General features: G+C 51.2%; 1 protein-coding gene across 50 annotated transcripts in view; it reads right to left on the reverse strand.

The window, feature by feature from the left end:
* LRRFIP1 (LRR binding FLII interacting protein 1) overlaps positions 1–19,356 on the reverse strand; it is a 161,930-nt gene that overhangs the window by 65,449 nt on the left and 77,125 nt on the right. For 29 of the 50 annotated variants that reach the window (XM_069584498.1, XM_069584510.1, XM_069584397.1 and 26 more), the window contains exon 2: positions 9,290–9,376. In XM_069584498.1, the coding sequence (XP_069440599.1) occupies positions 9,290–9,376 (87 nt within the window). Of the gene's footprint in view, positions 1–2,730; positions 2,749–9,284; positions 9,377–19,356 lie in introns of all 50 variants that reach the window. The other 21 variants (XM_070292398.1, XM_069584443.1, XM_069584436.1 and 18 more) reach the window with 2 other exon arrangements.

The following is a 19,356-nucleotide window of genomic DNA, read 5'->3' on the forward strand; positions in this document are numbered from 1 at the left end:
AAGGGAATACTTCCCACAGTCATGCTTCAACAACAGTATAAATCAAACGCAGCAGCGTAAATTAAACACAGCAGCTTAAAGCTATTTTGCGTTCAATTCATGCTAGCCCCACTTTCACTGTCAAACTCCAGGTATAAAAACTTTGATGCCATCAACCCTCCTTTATCTCATGCCTTGACTACAAAGATAGAAAATGTGGCTTTTAAAAAGGAATGGGCCTATCGAAACTGACAAAAAGTAGATTCCAAAAGAGGTCTGTGTTATCCGTTTTTCTATGTCCGCCTTTTCCTTTTTGGCCAATTCTATACCCATATCAAATACCGCATTCTACCTGTTGCACTTTTTAAGACAAAAATAAGAACCAGTATTTAAAATCTTCCGCTGAGTTCACAGGTGGCCTTATAAACAGCTACAGTAACTCTAGCTACGCTTCCAAGCCATCCGTGGGGAGAGGACACCCCTGGCAAAGCGCGGTTAACAAGTCGTCCTGGTGTTAGTAGCAGGGGCGGCACAGCAAACTCTAGAAAGGGCACAACGCCGCACACGCAGGCTGTGAGGAGCCGGTGAGCCATGCAGAGGGAAGCGAGAGCCAGGCGGGCGCACACGTGCTCGACTTTCAGAAACAGCTTTGATTCAACACAAGAGACCCTGATGGAGACAGCCCGCGGGCTGGCAGCAAGCCTTACTGCCTCCTTCTCCTGCGCCCTGGGTCACATCTGGGTGATAATAATGGTCACCTGCTTTTCCGTGGGGGGCTCCCTGAGCTCCCTTTAGTTGTGTGTGCTGGGTGTGCATGCTGTGCTAAGTCGCCTCAGTCGTGTCTGACTCTTGGTGACCCCACGGACTGTAACCCTCCAGGCTCCTCTGTCCATGGGATTCTCCAGGCAAGAACACTGGAGTGGGTTGCTGTGCCCTCCTCCAGGGGATCTTCCCGACCCAGGGCTCAAACCCAGGTCTCTTGCATCTCCTGCATCGGCAGGTGGGTTCTTTACCACTAAGGGCCATCTGGGATGCCTGTACGGTGTGCAGACATGACCACCTGACAAGACTCTAACGGCGTATCCCTGGTAGTGAGGAGGGATATTCTTGATCCAGCACCAGATGGGAATGAGTCAAGTAGAAACGACCGGAGAGGAGTCCTTGGCTAGGTTTTAGTTGACCGTGTCCTATTCCGTCGGTTACTGTGATGGTTCCCAGCCTTGCCTTTCGCCTGTGAAATTCTGACCTGGATTCTCTACGTGTGGTTTGGAACTCTAGCCTCAGTATACAGTTCCAAGTGGACTCTGCAAAAACTAACAAAGTTCAAATAGATCCTGGCACCTTCTTAACTGGTTTCTTGACACTTTGGGGGGTAATATTTATGCAGAGTGAGGGGGGCAGGGGAAAAGGCAATTTGGAACTGCACCTGGTAAAGGAATCCAGGAACAATTTTATTGTTTTTCAAAATTAACACTGCATTTAATATTCTTATAAAGTGCCAGGTGGCTCCTGGAGGGCTAGTGAAGGCTGAGGAGACAAGTGCGGAAGGAAACGGAGATGTTACTCATTTTGTTTGTTGGGTGTACACTTCTTAGAACTCTAAATCCTGGTGAACGGGCATTTTCATTGAAGAATACCAAATGGAAATTTGGGAAATTGCTATTTGAGGCAATTCAGACTTTTCATCCTGGAGAATCCCAGGGACGGCGGAGCCTGGTGGGCTGCCGTCTATGGGGTCGTACAGAGTCAGACACGACTGAAGTGACTTAGCAGCAGACTCTCCAGAGGTTATGATTCTAAAGAAGTCAGAAGTGGCTCCGGGTTGGGGTCTAACCAGACAGCAGCACCAGGAGCTGGAGCCTCTGGAAATTTAAACATACTGATGTTTTGTGTTTAAAGGGCTTGCAATTTCTAACCCATGAGATTAGGTCACCTTGTTTTGATTTTCTTAGCTGCTCTCAAAGACAACGATAACTCTTCCTTATAAACTAAATAGGTTTGTAAACAAGAAATTATTTCAATTTGTTTATGGGACAGACTCCCTGTAAACACTTTTCTATAAATTCTCAGGGAACTGTTCGCACCCTCCTTCATTATTGCTGGATCAGGAGTCACTGAACTGGCTGTTTTTATTTTCCGTATTGGGACAGCTCAGCGCATTTATTTCTAAACCTCACTGCCTTTACAAAATATCCTTAGAAAACAGAGATGCATGTTAGCAATCTGAATATTAGGGATGGAAGGCAGGTTTGTTTTAAGCTACTGGGTTTTATTGTTATACCATAATTTTCTTTTTTTACTCAGTTTTAATTCAGTATGTAATCATCTCAATGTATGGTAATATGTACTGAAATTTTCAACACTTACTATTAATAATGAAATTACACGCAAGGATGCTCTTTCTTTTCAAATGTCTGATTCTAAATGGTTGTCCAGACTCTGAAGTATGATTTTATTTTGTCTTAGAGTTAATTTTTTTCTTAAAGGAACAATTTTCCAATTTCTTGAGAAAAATGGAGATAGAAAAAGCATTCAGTACTCAGAAATGTGTGCTGACGGCTGCCTTTCGTGGGGGCTAACGTGAACCCCTAAGCGTTCGTGCTCAAACCAACTCGCAACTATGACAATAAAAGCAGCAGCAGGAACTTTAGTGAGCTCTCAATCAAAGGCATTATTTCTGAAAGGTGACCAGGTCCTTGGCAAGGGAAAAAGAGTGCATGCAAACCAGAAAATAAATACGGAAGAGCCTACCTTTTGAACCTGATAGATCTTCAGAGAAGGGCAAAAGAAATCGGGAAAGAAATACAAAATCCAATTACAGAAGTAGAAAAATCAGAAAGAAAGGTTCTATAAGGACCTAGAAATATGAATAAAAGCCATATTGAAACAAAGCAAAAACTGGTAAAATGGGAATGAAAAAACTCTCTTGTAGTCTCATTGAAATAATCAGTAATTTCATAACAGATCTTACATTCTATTTTAGTTACATTGATGAAATATAGGCACGTCCACACGAGTCTATGAGAATCCTGCTATTAGTCTAATGCAAAAGTTTGTGTTAACTAATACCACTAATGGGAAAAAGAACTTCATCCTCAATATAAAATTTCTTTTCACATGACCAAAATGTAGCAAAGAAGTGCAGAAATTTAATTGGAAAGTCAGCTGGTCAAATTCACAAAGAGTTAAGAAACATTCTTTCATGTTTGGATTCATGCAGATACAGATGAGGAAAACTTCAGCCAAACAGACAGATCACGAGGGCATAACTGGAACAAATTTTGAAACGCTTATTATCATACCGGGACACACTGGTTTGCTCTAGAGGTTTCTCCTGATTTTGTAGTAATCCCTAGGTAAGTCTGAGATGCCTATTCTATCACTCAATCACTCATTCATTCTCAATTCATCCAACAAAACTAGTGAGGCATGGTCCAAGGCATCGCTACAGCTATAAGACTTCAGACCCCACGCTTCTATTCCTACAGAGGTGAGCAGATACCAATACATCCAACACCGGTACTACATTAAACGTTAGTCTCCAATAGAAATGTTGATCAGCTCAGTAACAGGAGACACGCCCTCATCATCAGATCGCCCGGTCATCACACCAGAATTTTTTTCCCATTAGTTTAGGCTCTCAGACAGAGTTAAAGTTTCACTCAGATTTCCCAAAGAACATCTGCATATTCTCCCTAATAAATCCATTAAGAAGGAGCTCATAGTCCTCTGAGACAGCCCCAAAGCATAGCCACGCAGTCAGTTCTCAGCATCCGCAGGGGTGAAGAGAACCTCTGAACCATTTGGCTGCAAGGCTGGGGCTGTGACCTGGATGGATCGCCAGCCTGCTCCCAGCCCCCGTGTCCTCAGGGTCTGCTAGGTCTTGCTGACGGCGGGGGTGGGGGACACTCGGCTCACCTCTCCTCTGTGGGCACTCTCCATGCCGGCCTTGGAGGGGCCCAGGCACCAGCGTGGCTTCAGCCACCACCTACCTCCGACACCCTCCGGTGGTGTCGTCAGCTTCCAGCTCTCATGAGCTTCCAGGGACCTCACTGCTCTCCCGGCATTCACAGGCTCTGTCCGCCTGCTGCCAAGCCCACCTCCGTGTCAAGGAAGGCCTTGGCCCTGCTCAGAAGCAGTGGTGTGGTAGCTCGCCACCACACAGAAAGAGGGGTCCCGTTTCTCAATTTTTATACCGAAATACCGACACTACAGGTTAAACACGGGTCTCCAAAGCATATTCATTTCCACTTCATCAACAACTTAAAATGCCAGTGGGCCAGGCTGTCAGATTGTGTAACACAGATTGTGGGGCTGGATCTAATTATAGGCAGGCCCAGAGACGTGATATGCGAAGGGGAGACCCAGGAGTATGCCTGCATGCCACCCCTGCCACTAAAAGTACGGCCCCAAACCTGAAAGCCGTCTGCCTCCTCTCTCCAGATGGGCGCACACCGTGGGCACCCCTGTGCACGCCCCCCAGCCCTGGACTTGGGTCACATTAAGAATCAGCCAGACCAACAGCTGCCGTTCGTGTCTCTGTAACACATGGGTGGACACCATGGTCTGTTCCCATGATGTGCCTTGAATCAGCACCAAGGAAAAAAAAACTGGTTTTTCAAGGTGTGCTTCCGCTTGTGAACCACTGAGGATTACGTGGGTGTTTGCACTCCCGAGCTGCATGAGCCGCCAGTGTGAGCCCTGCTGGTGTTAATCCCAAGGTTAACACACTGGCGAGGCCCTTTGTTTTCACCGGTGATGACACACCTGCTTTGGAGGCAGAGGATTACAGGCTCTGCAGCTTTTTCGGTTCTAGGTTTGAATCTTGGCTTGGCCACCTTCGCAGCTTCTGTCTAATTAAGGCCTGCTTTCCTCACCTGTCAATAAAACCCGGAGAGACCCTTTTCCAGATGGTGAGGGCACCCAGTCCCAGCACTGCCACACTCCGGGGGGCTCCGGGAGGTCCCTGCCGACCCCCTGCCCCACCCCAGTCCGCTTTGACTATTAATACATATCCACGTGTTTTATCTTAAACCTTCCAAATCCCTTAGTTGAGGAAGTCGACAGAAACGGTCCCTGGCAATGTTCTCCTGCCCCAAGGACGCTGGATTTATGCGAGCGAAGCTGTCCTTGGTGTGAGTGACCGCTGGAGGGCTCACAGGTCAATACAAACCTTGGGCCAAGCCAGAGCCCCCCGTCCGCCCTCACCGCCGTCCAGCTCTCTGCCCACAAAGCCTCCTTGCCTGTCCTGCCTTTCTCCACTGGCAGCTTCTTCACTCGGTGTCCACACTCGCTGCTGGCCAGAGTTAGTGCCTCTGCTTCCTCCCTGACACATGCAGGGCCCCCCACTCAGGGTGTCCTTCTGCACCCAGATAATTCGCAGTGTGGGGTGCAGTCGCCAGGCACGTGGTCTGACCCCGAGAAAGGCGTGCGTTCAGCAGAGATGGCGCCCTCGCAGTCTACTTGGCCTGTCCCTGAGCTCACGGCAGGGAGAAGGGTCCTGCAGAGGAGGCCCACACAGGGCTCATTTTAAAAGCTGACATTTACTGAAGGCACCTTCCAGGCAGTGAAGGTACGCTTTCCTCTGGGTCCTCGCACTCAGACCCACATGCCCTGGAAACCTGTTCCCACACGTGAAAGCATCCCTGTGGGGGCCGCATGCTAAGAACCCCCTGGTCAGCACACTGCTTTTGTGCAAGACCTTCCCCGGAACCTGAATCACAACACAGTTTCACCCTGTGACCACGTATGCGTCTCTACTGTAAGAATACAGAGTTTCAGTACAAACTGCCACATACAGAATGATAAACAAGGTCCTACTGTGTACACCACAGGGAGCTCTAATCAGATCCTATGATAAATCGCTATGGGAAGAAAAGACAAAAAAGAATATACAGATAAAACAGAATCTCTTTGCCATACAGCAGAAATTTAATACAATGTTATTAATCAACTATACCTCAATAAAATTAAAAAGAATTTTTTGAAATTCTAATGGCATCTACTAACCAACGGCACTTGTGTGTCTGACCGAGGGAGGCAAACTGTGGCATTTTTAAACCAGATTTCCCAGGTTTTAATCAAATTTTCTCTGCAAAGCCTGAGGTCCTTAGCAGTCACCAGACACCCGAGGGCAGGCCACGCCGCACAGGAGCTGGACAGGTTGCTCAAGTCCTCGGGCTCCTCTGTCCTGGGAGCGCTGTGCCTGGCGGGGGTCGGGTGGGGGAAGACTCCACAAGGTCACTCCCCTGCTGGCACCGAAGGCCCATTTAATGATACTGAGATCAAATGGCCCAGACTTAGTTTCCCATCTTTGGGTAGCAGCTGCAGTTTTGCAGCTTGAGGTATTGCAACTGCAGTGCAGGAGTTCAGCAAGAGATCACTCTGCAGAATTAACGTGGAATGGAAGGGGACTGCCCTTGACTCAAAAGAGAAAGGGGTGCTTTGCTTTTAAAAGAGGCACTTCAAATAATTTCTTACTTAGCTTAATTCCTCTTAACCTTTATTTTCTAAAACAAGAACTTCTGCCAAAGAACTTTATGAATAACAAGCTGCTCATATGATCCAGTAGGGCTGGCCAAAAACTTCGTTTGGGAGCACCCCGGGAAACTGGGATGACCTTTCTGGCCAGCCTAACATATATTTAATTCAATTCTGCCCATAATTAAGGATAGGATATATTATAATTTGGAGGATAGATATGTACACACATACTATGTAATTCACTTTCACCTTGATTTTGTAGAAATTTTCCCTTTGTGTTCTCGGTGAGAGTAACTTTATCTTACTTTGTGAGACAAATGGTAAAATGATTTCCAGCATGGAAACCAAAGGGAGTCCTCCTGTCAGGTTCAAGGTCATCTTTCCTGAGTCCAGTGGTTTCAGGGGAGAGGGGACAGCCACAGGCCACCAAAAACACTTCCTACCAGCAGAGGAGGGTGCAGTGTGGACAACCAGTCAAAGGTGGAAAAACCTGGATGAGGCAACAAAACATTGTGGAAAATCCTTCCTACAGCCCTCTTAAGGCCTTAATACAAAAAGACTGGGGGCTGGAGGAGAAGCGGGGGAAGCAGACAGAGCAGCGAGCCACCACTCCTGCTGGAGGCTGGGGAAGGCAGCCCCCGCCCCAGACACTGTGAGGAAGCTGCTGCACCAACCCCTGACGCCCCTGCCCGTGGGCTTCCGAAGCACAGGGAAGGGGCTGCCGGTGTCCTGCACTCAGGGTTTGCAAGTAGTCATTGCATGAACAGCAACATTCTAAACAGACATCAACACCAGGCAGTCGAACAATCAACCCGTCACTTAAAATCTCGGGGAGGGGAACTGCCTGGGGGTCCAGTGGCTGGGACTCGGCACTCTTACTGGCGGGGCCTGAGTTCGTCCCTGGTTGGGGAGCGGAGGTCCCATAAACTGTGGGGCGGCCGATAAATAATAATGAAAAAAATTAAATCTAAAATAAATAAATAAAATCCCTAACCTAAAAACCAAGGTGGCCTCCAGTGCGTACGCTTCATGTCAGCCTAGTGCCAGCTCTTGGTGTCAGGGTGATTCCTGAAGCCCAGGTGACATGTCTCAGACAGGTGACAAAGGCCCACCAAACAATGAGGCTATGCCTTCTCCCCACCTCCCAGTCCAAATACTTCTCCCTGAAGCCTCTCCTGGAAATGCCTCTTTGAATGTACTTTAACAATTAGTCTGGGTCAGGTCCAATCCCCAGAGTTTGTTTACAAAAGAATATGAGTCAGGCTCCCACCCTTGCCCTTAACCGACCTCATGGCAGGGGAGGGGCTGCAGGTGACCCCAGCCTTAAGCAGTTTCAGCTCAACTGCAGAGTTCAAATAATTAACTTGAGAATTCAGGAGGGTCTATTTCCATTTTTTAAAATGGTAAATGTGATTCTAGGTGGGAGAGGCACAGAGAAAATGTCAACCCATGCTTCTCTGAGTAAATCAAAAGAAAAGCCCCCAAATTAAAATACTAAATTAACTCTAGAGGCAAAATATCATAAAAGCTAGAATGAACTTACAATCACATTTGTATTTCCAACAAGGAGGGAGGGCGTGGTGATCTACTTTCAAATATTTGTTTAGTCTTTGTCTGCATGTAAACGCAGGACAAGTGATGCCCAAGAAACGTGGCTGCTGCCCTACTGTGGGGTCATTTCCCAGCATCCCTGCTGGCCTGAGGGGTGGCCTTTCTCTCAGGGACATCACACCCTCCTTGGTGGCTTTCAGCTTTCCACCACTGGGACCCAGGTATGACTCCCCTGACTAAACCCCCGGGCTTGAGTTTCTAGTAACTGCCAACCTGCTTTCGCAGCCACAAGCAAGAGGTTTCCTCCTCAAGTTCAGACCTGTCCATGCCCCTCCCCCGAGTTCACTCAGAGCGGCTGACCCTGCAGCCGGGGAAGGGGCTGAGAGTTAGAGTGAGTGACTCACCCCCAGGGGAACGTGACCTCGGGAAGCTGGCAGAAACTGCAGTTTCACGAGAAGCTGGAAATCTAGAGTTTTATCTGAAGCCTGACGAGTTTTAAAACACTGGTTCAACTTAGAAAATGTGACTACGTGAACCAGACCAGACTCTGAAAATCAGCTGTGAGAAGGCATCTGGTCCCCTCTCCAACACAACAACGTTCAAATCTTCCCAATAGAGGGAGCCCTCTGGGGGGGCCTGACGTGGCTGCTCCCCAGACCCCCAGAGGCCGAGGCCCACAGGAGAAGGCGGAGCCCTGGGAAAGGGACTCCTTCACCTACTGAGCTTTAAGGTCAGGGGAAAGCCCACCCCTCAAACTGCGAGTGAGAGAGCCCTCATGCCGCCCACGTGGCTTCTGGCTCCGGCTCGAGGTGGTGAAAGAAAGAAGCAAACAGCATTAACAGGTGTGTAAACACAATGCTATCCACTTCCCAGGAGGGCAATTTCTCCCCCTGGCTATTTCATCCGGTGTTTATTCTGTTCCCTGTATCACTTAACAGGGCTTCAGGTCTCATGAAACCTATTACAAAGTATAAAAACCGCAAGGAAAGTATTTTTAAACGGGACTGTTTGGATAGCCTCAAAAAGTAATAATCTGTTCTTTCATGTTTTAATTCAGAGGATGGGAACTGTGGCTCCACAGTTGGAAGCAGCATCTCCTGGTTCCTTTCGGCAGGGAGGCTGGTCCGGTGCGATCCACGCAGGCAAGTGTGCTGTGCGGATCCGACAGGTCGAGTGTCCAGGACGCCGCGCCTGGACTGACCCAGACCAGAGTCACAGGAGGGACAGGGGCCTGGAAGGGACCCTCCCTGGAGCCCGCCGACCAGCCCGGCCTTACCTCCTTCTGCTGCCGCTCCAGCTCCTTCATCCTGATCTCTCGGGCCTCCGCGCGAGCCGCACGCTTTGCCGCCAACCTGGCCTCCGCCTGCAACAGACCCGGAGACTGTGTTAGGAGACGGACCAGCGGCTCCTTTCCAGGCTACAGTCAACCATGATGCTCTGGTTCGGAGGTTACCAAACACACAGTAACACAGACTCATACGTGTTAAAAAGGGCCCAGGAATCACAATACTTTCAGCAGTCAGGATTGCTCCCTCTGCTAAAAGCCAAGTGGGCGCTGTTCTGAGGGCTTCACGTACATTAAGCTGTGGGCTCATCATAGCAGCGTTGTTGCGACGATCATGTTACCACACCCAGTTAACAAGTAAGAGACCTAGCGCACAGAGAGGGCAACGCGCCCAAGGTCACACAGCCCGTCAAGTGGCAGGACTGGGCGGTCTGCATTCCTCTGGAGAGACGACAGATTAATGCAGGAACAGAGCATCAGGGCTGGACAAGACCCCAGGGTCACCGGTTCAAGTGCTCCCTTTACAGAGCAGGGAGCAGAGACCTGGAGAGGCCGCCAGACCCATCCGAGGTCACGGGGCTGGGACTCTGCCCCTGCTTCCCAGAACTCCGGTGTGGTCACCCCTCACTGTTCCCCGATGCCTCCAGGCTCAGCACCGGAGCCTGGGCAAGCCCCACCTTCTCTCAAAGCATCTCAGACCAGAGCTGAGTGGCTCCAGCTGTTTAGAAAAATTACGTTAAGACAAAACCCGCCTCCATTTAACTACTTGTCAACTTGCAGCTGATTTCGCCCTATTCTGTTTAAAAGCTTTCTAAAATGCTTGACCAGGACTAACCAGTGCCGTGGGACCTGGCACTTGAACCCTGTTTCCTGTTCTACAAATCTCGAGCTTATGCATTGCTGCAGGGGATAGACCCGCCCAGTGAGCTAAACGAAGGTGCCAGGATCCAGGTTTTCTGCTGTTAAAGCAAATCAGTTTTCCTTTCCACTTAAATTTTTATGGGAATTCACTTGTAATGTTTCCAGCAGTTCTGACCCAGCTTTCACTGCTCCTTAGCTCATCCTAAAATGAGGCCACTGAGACGGCTGGCCTGCTTCTGGTGTGGTCACTGGGTCCAGCTAGCTGTGAGGTGGCCCGAGTCCTCTTGTCCCAATTTGAGGGTGGGGCGCCCTGCACCCCAGACTCCCATGGGGATAGTGGGTCCTGATGTCCACGGTGCCCCTCACTTCCACCCTATAATTATATTGCATGTGTGTGTGTTAGTCGCTCAGTTGTGTCCAACTTTTTGCGACCCCATGGACTGCAGCCCGCCAGGCTCCTCTGTCCATGGGAGTCTCCAGGCAAGAGTGGGTTGCCATTTCCTTCTCTAAATTATATTGCATAGCACTACAAATTCATCTTCCTTCTAAACTCTAATCTAAGTTGAAGACTGACCTTAGTTGGCCTGCCACAGATTGGCTGGCTAATGTCTTTACAGGGAATTTATTCTATAACCTGCTTTGTCCATGTGGTTTTTTGATCGACCTACCCAAGTCCAAGTCCTTCAAATCAACGACGTCACGGATCACAGCTGCCTCAGAATTTTGATACCTCGTTGCCATTTTCAGCTTTCTAAACCATGTTACACTGTGTGATGAGGCAAACTAGAGAGCCGGGGTGCTGTGTGGTGGGGGGAAGGAGGGAGGGGAGGCCCAACAGGCTGACGCCTGGCCACGAGGCTGGGGTGCTGTGCGGTGGGGGGAAGGAGGGAGGGGAGGCCCAACAGGCTGACACCTGGCCACGCGGAGTCCCCACAGCCCCATGGATGGGCCAGCAAGAGATCTGCACCCACGCTGAGTGCAGCAGCCTCTGCAGCCCTGCCTGGGGAGCTGTGGGCTCCAGATCTGTTGGCTCAGGGTCTAGGCCAGTGGAGAACCAGGCAGTCAGAGCCCATCAGCTGGGAGGAGGGCGGTTGGGAAAAAGAGAAAGGAAGCCAAGGAGAAAGAGAAGGGGGATGAGGAGTGAGGATGTAAGAAAGAGGCCAGGGGCTGGAGAAGGAGGGGCTGCCGGCAGGGGACAGCGAGAGAGGTGAGCCGCGGGCAGGACTCCAGGTGGTCCCCGAGATGCCCGTCACCGGTGTACACGCTGCACACACGCCTCACCCCTGAGTGTGGGCAGAGTACTGTCCGACGGATGTCACCCTGGGACTGGGTTACACCACACTGCAGGGACAAATGCCCCGGTGAGCAAGGTACCCTCATCTGCTGACTTGAGTTCAGGGGAGGCCTGGAAATGTGGGTCTAGAGATCAGAGTCTCCTGCCCGTGAGGGGCCATGCGACAAGGAGTGTGGGGGCCTCTGAGAGCTGAGAAAGGCCCCAGTGGACGGGAAGGTGGCACCCTGGTCCCATACCAGCAGGACGAGACCACCACCAACACCCATGGGAGCTGGGCTCAGGACCCTGCACTCCAGAAAGGATGCAGCCTGGCCGACACCCTGACAGCAGCCTCTTTGAGACCATGAGCAGAGGACCCGGGAGGCTGCGGCCAGACTCCTGACCCTCAGAATCTGTGAGCTGATAAACGTGTGCTGTTTCAAGCTGCCATGCTTGTGGGCATTGGTTACACAGAACTGGCCCAAGGCGGTGAGGCCTGGATGACTCCTGCTCACACAGCGTGGAAGCCTCTGTGATCCAAGGGAGCCCGAGCCCTTGGTCACCCAGCTCCTTCCCGGCCTGTCTGTCCTGCCCCGCTCGGGACAGGAGCAATGATCCTCAAAGGGACCTGTCTGAGCAGGTAGCCCCTGCCTCCTGGGGTGATCTCCCCACCAGACTGGCAGGTCTCCCAAATCATGGCCCATCATCAGACCCCAGCTACTCTGGTGGGTCACCCTCCCCCCAGGAAAGGGCCTACCCCTCTCTGGTCCTTATGTCCATCCAGCTTGACTGTCCCATCCATGATCTCAGGGACCTGGGCCTGTGTTGCTAAAGGGGCCACATGGATGAACCAAGTCCTAGGACAAACTCCCTGCGAGGACACAAGCTAGTCAACCCTGTGGACAGATCAACACGGCCATGCTTCACCTTAGATCAGAAGGCAGGAGGGAGGGAGAGGATTCAGCACAGTTTCAACTGCTTGCAGTCACCACCATACAAAGTCCTTTCATCTCAGGGATTCGACATGACTCATACGTGGAGAACAGGCTCTCACGACACAGGAAGTGGTAACAACCATGCTTGCCTCTGGGACTCTGGCTAGAAGCTGAAAGATACACGAGCCAACGTTTCAAGTGGCCCAGAACCTACGGACAGCTAACTTCACCAGCCCAAAACTAGTACCAGCAGAACAACCCCGAACCTACGCACAGCTAACTTCACCAGCACGAAACTAGTACCAGCAGAACAACCCCGACTCAGCCCGAGATGCCTGAAAAAAGCCACACAGGTCCCCGATAACACGGTGCATCCTGAAACACTGATGTTGCCAAGAACACGAAATGGACACAGAGCATCCCAAATACCCATCCTTCAAGACAGCAGCAGAGGAAATCTTCGGTAAGATCAAGTTGTCCAGTGAACTAAAAAGTACCAAATAGCGATGGTCCACCCTGGTGGCCTGCAGGCATGAGGTCACTCACCCAGCGTTTCCAGGGGGACCCAGCCCTGCCCTCTAGCTGGCAACCATCGGGTAGCAGTTCTGGGGGTCGGTGTGCCCCCAGCCAAAGCCTCCATGGTGCAGGACAAACCCACTGCAGACTGACACTTTATAAAATATCAACTCACACGCCGGGGGTCACAGCCACTTCCAACTGTTCAAGTTTCCTGATGCACTTTCACTTTCTGCCCCGCGCCTGTAGGGGACTGGCTGCAGGATCCTCGCCACCACCAGCCCAGGCCACGCAGCACTGCTGAGCCAGCCAGGGAAGGGCTTTCCCAGCGCAGGCTGGGGCCCACTCTCACGGGTGCACACAAAGCAATGAGGAGCTGTGGACAAGTGACAAGCGCTACAGTGGGTGAGAAAAAACACGTGCTGGGCTGCTCTGGAGGAGAACACAACCCATCCGGGGATCAGGAGCCCTGAGCCCATCCTGAGGAGCAAAGGGGAGAAAGCCGGGGCGAGGGGGCGGGTGGCGAGGTGCCAGGATGGGGCCGGGGGGCGGGTCCCTCAGGGCCTGGGCATCCCCCGCAGCTGCAGCCCTGCTGTCTGGAACCTTATCTCCAGGAAGGAATGTGGAAGCACTGACAGGTTTGAGGAGGAGGAACACAGTGGGGTCTGACTTCTGCTTTAGAAACACCGCGCTGGATGAGGCTAGGGAGCGGCAGTGGGGGTGGGAGGAGGGGCTCGAGACCCAGGAGGGGAGGAGGGGACGCTTCCGGTCAGGGAGCCTGAGAGAATGAACCATGTGCCAATGATGACGCCGAGTGGAGAGGGGAGAGGATTCTGGAAGGAGGTCAGGAGCCCGAGGCTCCAGGGAGGCCCCCGAGGCCCCGGGAACCTGAGAGCCATGGACAAGAGCCCAGACCCCAGGCCCACGCAGCACACCCACCCAGACTCACATGGTCTGCTGACGCCCCTGGCCTCGAAGACGGCTTATTTCTCCACCTTGACTTCCTGCCCACCCAGCTCCCAGCCTCACAGGAGATGATGACCAAGGCCGAAGGGGAAGGATGCAGAGGGGCTGAGAGACCCACGGAATTCAGAGTGCAAGCTACGACCTTCGCAGGGCTTTGGAACAAAGCACATGCACACACCGCGATAATGCACACGGACAACCCACGAGGACCCACTGTGCCGTACAAGGAGCTCTGCTCAGTGTTATGAGGCAGCCTGGATGGGCGGGGAGTGTGCAGGGGGATGGACACGTGTATATGCATGGCTGCGTCCCTGGCCTGTCCACCCAGGACTACCACAACATTGTTCTTCAGCTATTGTGAAGTGAAGTTGCTCGGTCGTGTCTGACTCTTTGAGACCCTGTGGATCGTAGCCTACCAGGCTCCTCCATCCATGGGATTTTCCAGTCAAGAGTACTGGAACGGGTTGATATTTCCTTCTCCAGGGGGATCTTCCTGACTCAGGGATCGAACCCAGATCTCCCACATTGCGGGCAAATGGTTTACCGTCTGAGCCACCAGGGAAGCCATTGGCTATATTCCAGTACAAAATAAAAATTTAAACACACACACACATAGAAAAGCAATCAAACAAAATCCCTAAAAAACGAGTCTGCACAGGCTTCCTCCCCCACCACCGTCCCCAGCTGCCAGCGGTAGTCCTTTCGTACTCACTGGAGGTCAAGGTCTGCAGGTCTCCCACTGGTCACTGAGGCCCAGGCCTGCTGGCTGTGATGCCAGGGCACCACAGGGCTGAGGTCCACCCCCTGCGCCCCCCCCCCCCCCGCCAGGGCTTGGCCATTGGGCCCCACTGGTCCTGCGGCTCGTCCCTCAGTCCACTGTCCCTGGAAGGGGCTCCGGACCCCAAACCCTCCTTCCTTTGCCCAAGATCATCTCTGTCGAGATACAAAGGAGACATTCAGGGCCTTAGGCAGGCTGACAGCTGTGGGGGCTGGTGGTGGGATAGGGGAAGGGTCTTGCTCCGTAGCAGCAGCAGCAGCAGGGGCGGCCCCCCACCCCCCGGGGCTTGTTAAAGATGCAGAATGCCCAGCTCCACCCAAGACCGCTGAGTCAGAGCCTTGGGCGTGGCCGTCTCGGCTGCAACATGCCCGGGTGCTGGCTGCTCCTCCAGGGCAACGACCTCTGCTTTCTGTTATTCCATCTCAGCTTGGGTATGTTTGACGTTTTTCATAACAAAGAGCAAACATTTTTGAAGGAAGGAAGGAAAGGGTGGGGGAAGGGAGCAGAGGCTGAGAGGGAGAGAGAGAAGGAAGGAAGGAAGTGAAGGAGCCTTGAAACCAAAACCAAGCTCCCTGCTGCGAGAAGGTGGCCTCGGTTCTGCCACTAAACAACCCTGCATGCAGTGTTGCCCCCACCCCGAGCTGGGCCACCCCTCCCCGTCCCACTGTGACCCCAGGATCAGGGAGGAGTGGGGGAGGAGCTGACCTGGCCAGGCTTCCTCTGGTGAGATCCAGGCTCCCTGGCTTTCTCAGGACAGTCCAGGGCTGGAGGGGAACGAGAGCCTGAGGCCCAGCCACTCCCAGGAGACACAGCTCCCCTACCCCCGGGTCCCACCTGACCTGGAACCCCACAAACAGAGCCTTACGGATGCTGGGCTTTAAAGCGAGGCAGCCTTTGACAACAGAGATGGTTAGGATGAGAAAGTTTCTTTTATCGCCCCAGTGACCTCAAAATAATCCTCAAAAGCTGAACCCCTGATTCCAAAGTTCCACTTTCAACATTTTATTGGCGATAAACAAGATAACACTCTGTCACTGAGGCGACCTGTTTGGTCTGAGAGATGCTAAAAAAATACACAAAGCGGCACAAGTCTGAGTTCCGGGGACTTCTGAACAAAGGGTTAATTAAAAACAGCCGGGCCCACCCAGTCAGAGCCTGGGATGCCAGCCCTGCAGTGCCACCCATGGTCTGGAATGGAGGCACAGAGACCTCCGGCCAGCAGCCCGGCCTCAAGGGCACACAGGCGGGCTGGAGAGACGGACAGCCAAAGTGTTGCTGATACGGTCAGAGTAAAGGGACAAAGCAGGTGATTAAACAGTTAATTTCATCAGGGGACTGTAAGTAGAAAAACTATGGGAGACCCTTGTAAGTTAATGACCACTCAGGAATGCAGGTTTGCTTAACCACAAAACCAAGCAGGCTTGCTTAGCAATAGAATCACACAGCAGAAGCATGAGACATGTATGTGCCCAAACAATAAAACAATGGTGGCGTGAGACCCACATCCCGCCCAGCGAGCTCAGTAAGCTGGTGATCCCTAGAATATGCTCAGGCTTCACAGGTGGTAAAGAACACGCCTGGCAATGCAGGAGATATGCGATGTGGGTTCAACCCCTGGGATGGGAAGACCCCCTGGAGAAGGGATAGGCTGCCCACTGCAGTATTCTTGGGCTTCCCTGGTGACTCAGATGGCACAGAATCTGCCTGCAATGCGGGAAACCTGGGTTTGATCCCTGGTTGGGAAGATCCCCTGGAGGAGGGCATGGCAACCCACTCCAGTATTTTTTCCTGGAGAATCCCATGGACTGAGGAGCCTGGAGGGCTACAGTCCATAGGGTCCCACAGTCAGATACGACTGAAGTGACTTAGCACATGTGCACGCAAGACATGCTCTCTGCACACATAAAAAAACAATAACCTGTGAACCTGCTTTGACCACGTAGGGACAAGAAAACTCCGCTGCTCAACCTGGAGGAGGAGCTGATAGTGGAGGCATGACATCTACTCAGAAAAGACAAAGATGGCCTCCTTTTCCCACTTTTTGTTTGATTATAAAACTGTAGCCCAGTAAGTTTTCATTAAGTCATGTGGTACCACCTTGCCTGCCCGCTTGTAAGCCTCACAAGCACCCTATTCTAATAAATCATTTTTTTTTACTGAAGCTTAATAACTTTAGAGCATTGCATTGGTTTCTACCAAATAACAAATCACTTCTTATCCATAACTTTTTCTCTCACTGAATTCTTTCTTTGCTGAAACAGAAAGGACTATGGTACCTGAGCTCTTTGGAGCCCCTGAAATGACACCCAGTGGTTTCAATGCTTCTCTGTCCGAAATGCCCTCGAGGCAGGTGCAGACCCAGACCGGGCTGGAGAAAGGTTGGTGGGCTATGTGAAGATGTCACCAGCAAAAGCAGGAGTTACTTTGGTGACGGGTCATTGTGCCAAGGGCTCGATAGGCTCTGGTTCTTGATCAGACCACAGAGCAAAAGTGGGTTCTATCAGGATGAGACATGGGAGTCAGTGGATAAACAGTCAGACGCACCCCTGTTCTATCAGGGACCCTGACAGGCCTCCTGCTCGGAGCACCAGGAATCCCAGCTGTAATAAAACTGCTCCAAGGACATCAGCTGCTCCTCTCTTCAGGGAACTCAGGGACAGCCCAGCCTGGCCTGGGGACTGAGCAAAACTAAAGCAGAAGTGATTCACCAGGGCAGGAGGAGAAAGCCCTGCCTGGGCGAGGTGTGCCCTGCCTCTTAGCCTGGCCCCTGCACAGCTTCCTTCCTCTCCCCGACCTCCTGTCTGTGGTGGGGGTTTCGTAAGCAGGAAGGGGAGACCCTGCCCAAGGGTGGAGCGACCACACACCCCAGTACCCTGCACCCCAATTACAGTGGCATCTGGGGGGCTCTAAGAGTTCTAATACTCTTTGTAGCCTTTTGTGACTCCTACCAATTCAACCCCCCGTCTTTTAAAAACAGAAATGTGGTAACGCCAGTGGAACCCAAGTCCTGCCTGCTTGGAGAGGACAGAGGTGCCTGGAGGCAGACTCAGTATTTTTCTGAAAAGCCCCACATGAAGTCCAGAGTCCTGACTCTGCACACTTTCTTCTGAGCTCCAAAGCTTTGCTGGCATTCAAGCAAAGTGTGGAATTCTATATCCCCACATCCCTTATCCCATGTCACAGAAAAAGCTCCTCCTCTGTTCTTAGACTCTCCTGGGGCTCCAGAATTCTACATGGAAAGGGGCAGGGATTTATGAGCCATAACTCTGGGGTGACTCTTGGGAAATGAGCTTGGCGGCTTTGTCATCTCCTCCCCCTCCGCGGAGAAGCCCCGGGGCCTGGAAAGGGGTGCTGCTGCTGGAAGCAGCTCCCAACCAACCCCGCAGAGCCCAGGAGACTTATACTCTTGGCTGACGTGCGGATCAGTGACCCCAAGCTCTGTGATGGGAGAGTTTTCTTCCAGCCACGGGACATGTTACCACCGTACTTATCACCTCTCGGGAAAAGTTGGAGGACTAAAGTGCAAGCACGTGAGTGTAAGAGGAGTACCAGGCAGTCGAAGCCTGAAGTGGGACAAAGAGCCGGTTCTGTTTAGAAACAAGGAGGGGCCCTCCCTCCATCCACGTGTGACTGGTCCCTGGAATGAGGAAAGAACAGAGGAGCAAGTTCAAAGACTCACCGGAGCACACACAGGGCCCCAGGCTGAAGGGACTTACAACGCTGCCCTTTGTGCAGAGCCACCGTGAGGCTCTGACACAGAAGCCCTTTCCTGACCTGCCTTTAAAACTAAAAAATTCTTTTTTTTTCTCGAAGTAGAATTGATTGTGTTAGTTTCCGGTGTATAGCAAAGTGATTCAGCTATTTTTCATACTCTATGCTATTATATTAACAGGTCACTACAAGGTATTGAATACAATCCCCTGTGCTGTAGAGTATAGCCTTGTGTGTCTAGCTTATGTACGGTACTTTGGCTCTGTTAATCCGTAACTCCTCATTTGTCCTGCCTCCCTCCCTTTCCCTTTGCGTAACCAGAAGTTCGTCTTGAGGTCTGTGAGTCTGTTTCTGTTTGCGTACAAATTCTTTTGTATTTTTTTAGATTCCACACATAAGTGGCTATGTCTAGGAGTGGGATTGCTGGATCCCATGGTAACTCTATTTTCCATTTTTAAAGGCGCCTCCACATTGCTTTCCATAGTGGCTGCACCAATTTACCTTCCTACCAACAGTGTAGGAGGGTTTCCTTTTCTCCACACCCTATTCAGCATTTATTATTTGTAGACTTTTTAATGATGGCCATTCTGACTGGTGGGAGGTGATACCCCACTGGGCTTTGAATTTGCATTTCTCTAATAATTAGTAATGTTGAACATCTTTCCATCTGCCTGTTGGCCATCTGTACGTCTCCTTTGGAGAACGTTTATTTAGGTCTTGTCTATGTTTTGATTGGGTTGTTTGTTTTATTGAGATTGAGTTGTATGTAGAAGCTGTTTGTACATTTTGGATATTAACTGTTTGCTGGTCATATCCTTCGCAAATATTTTCTCCCAGTCTTTTCCTTTTGTTTATGGTTTTGTTTGCTATACAAAAGTTTTTGAATTTAATTAGGTCCCATTTTATTTTTGCTTTTCTTTCTTTTGCTTTGGGAGACTGATCTAAGAAAATATTGCTATAACTTATGTCAGAGAATGTTTTGCCTGTGCTCTCTTCTAGGAGTTCTATGGTGTCATGT

This window comes from Ovis canadensis, chromosome 1 (assembly GCF_042477335.2).
Source record: "Ovis canadensis isolate MfBH-ARS-UI-01 breed Bighorn chromosome 1, ARS-UI_OviCan_v2, whole genome shotgun sequence".
NCBI classification, from domain to species: Eukaryota; Metazoa; Chordata; class Mammalia; order Artiodactyla; family Bovidae; genus Ovis; species Ovis canadensis.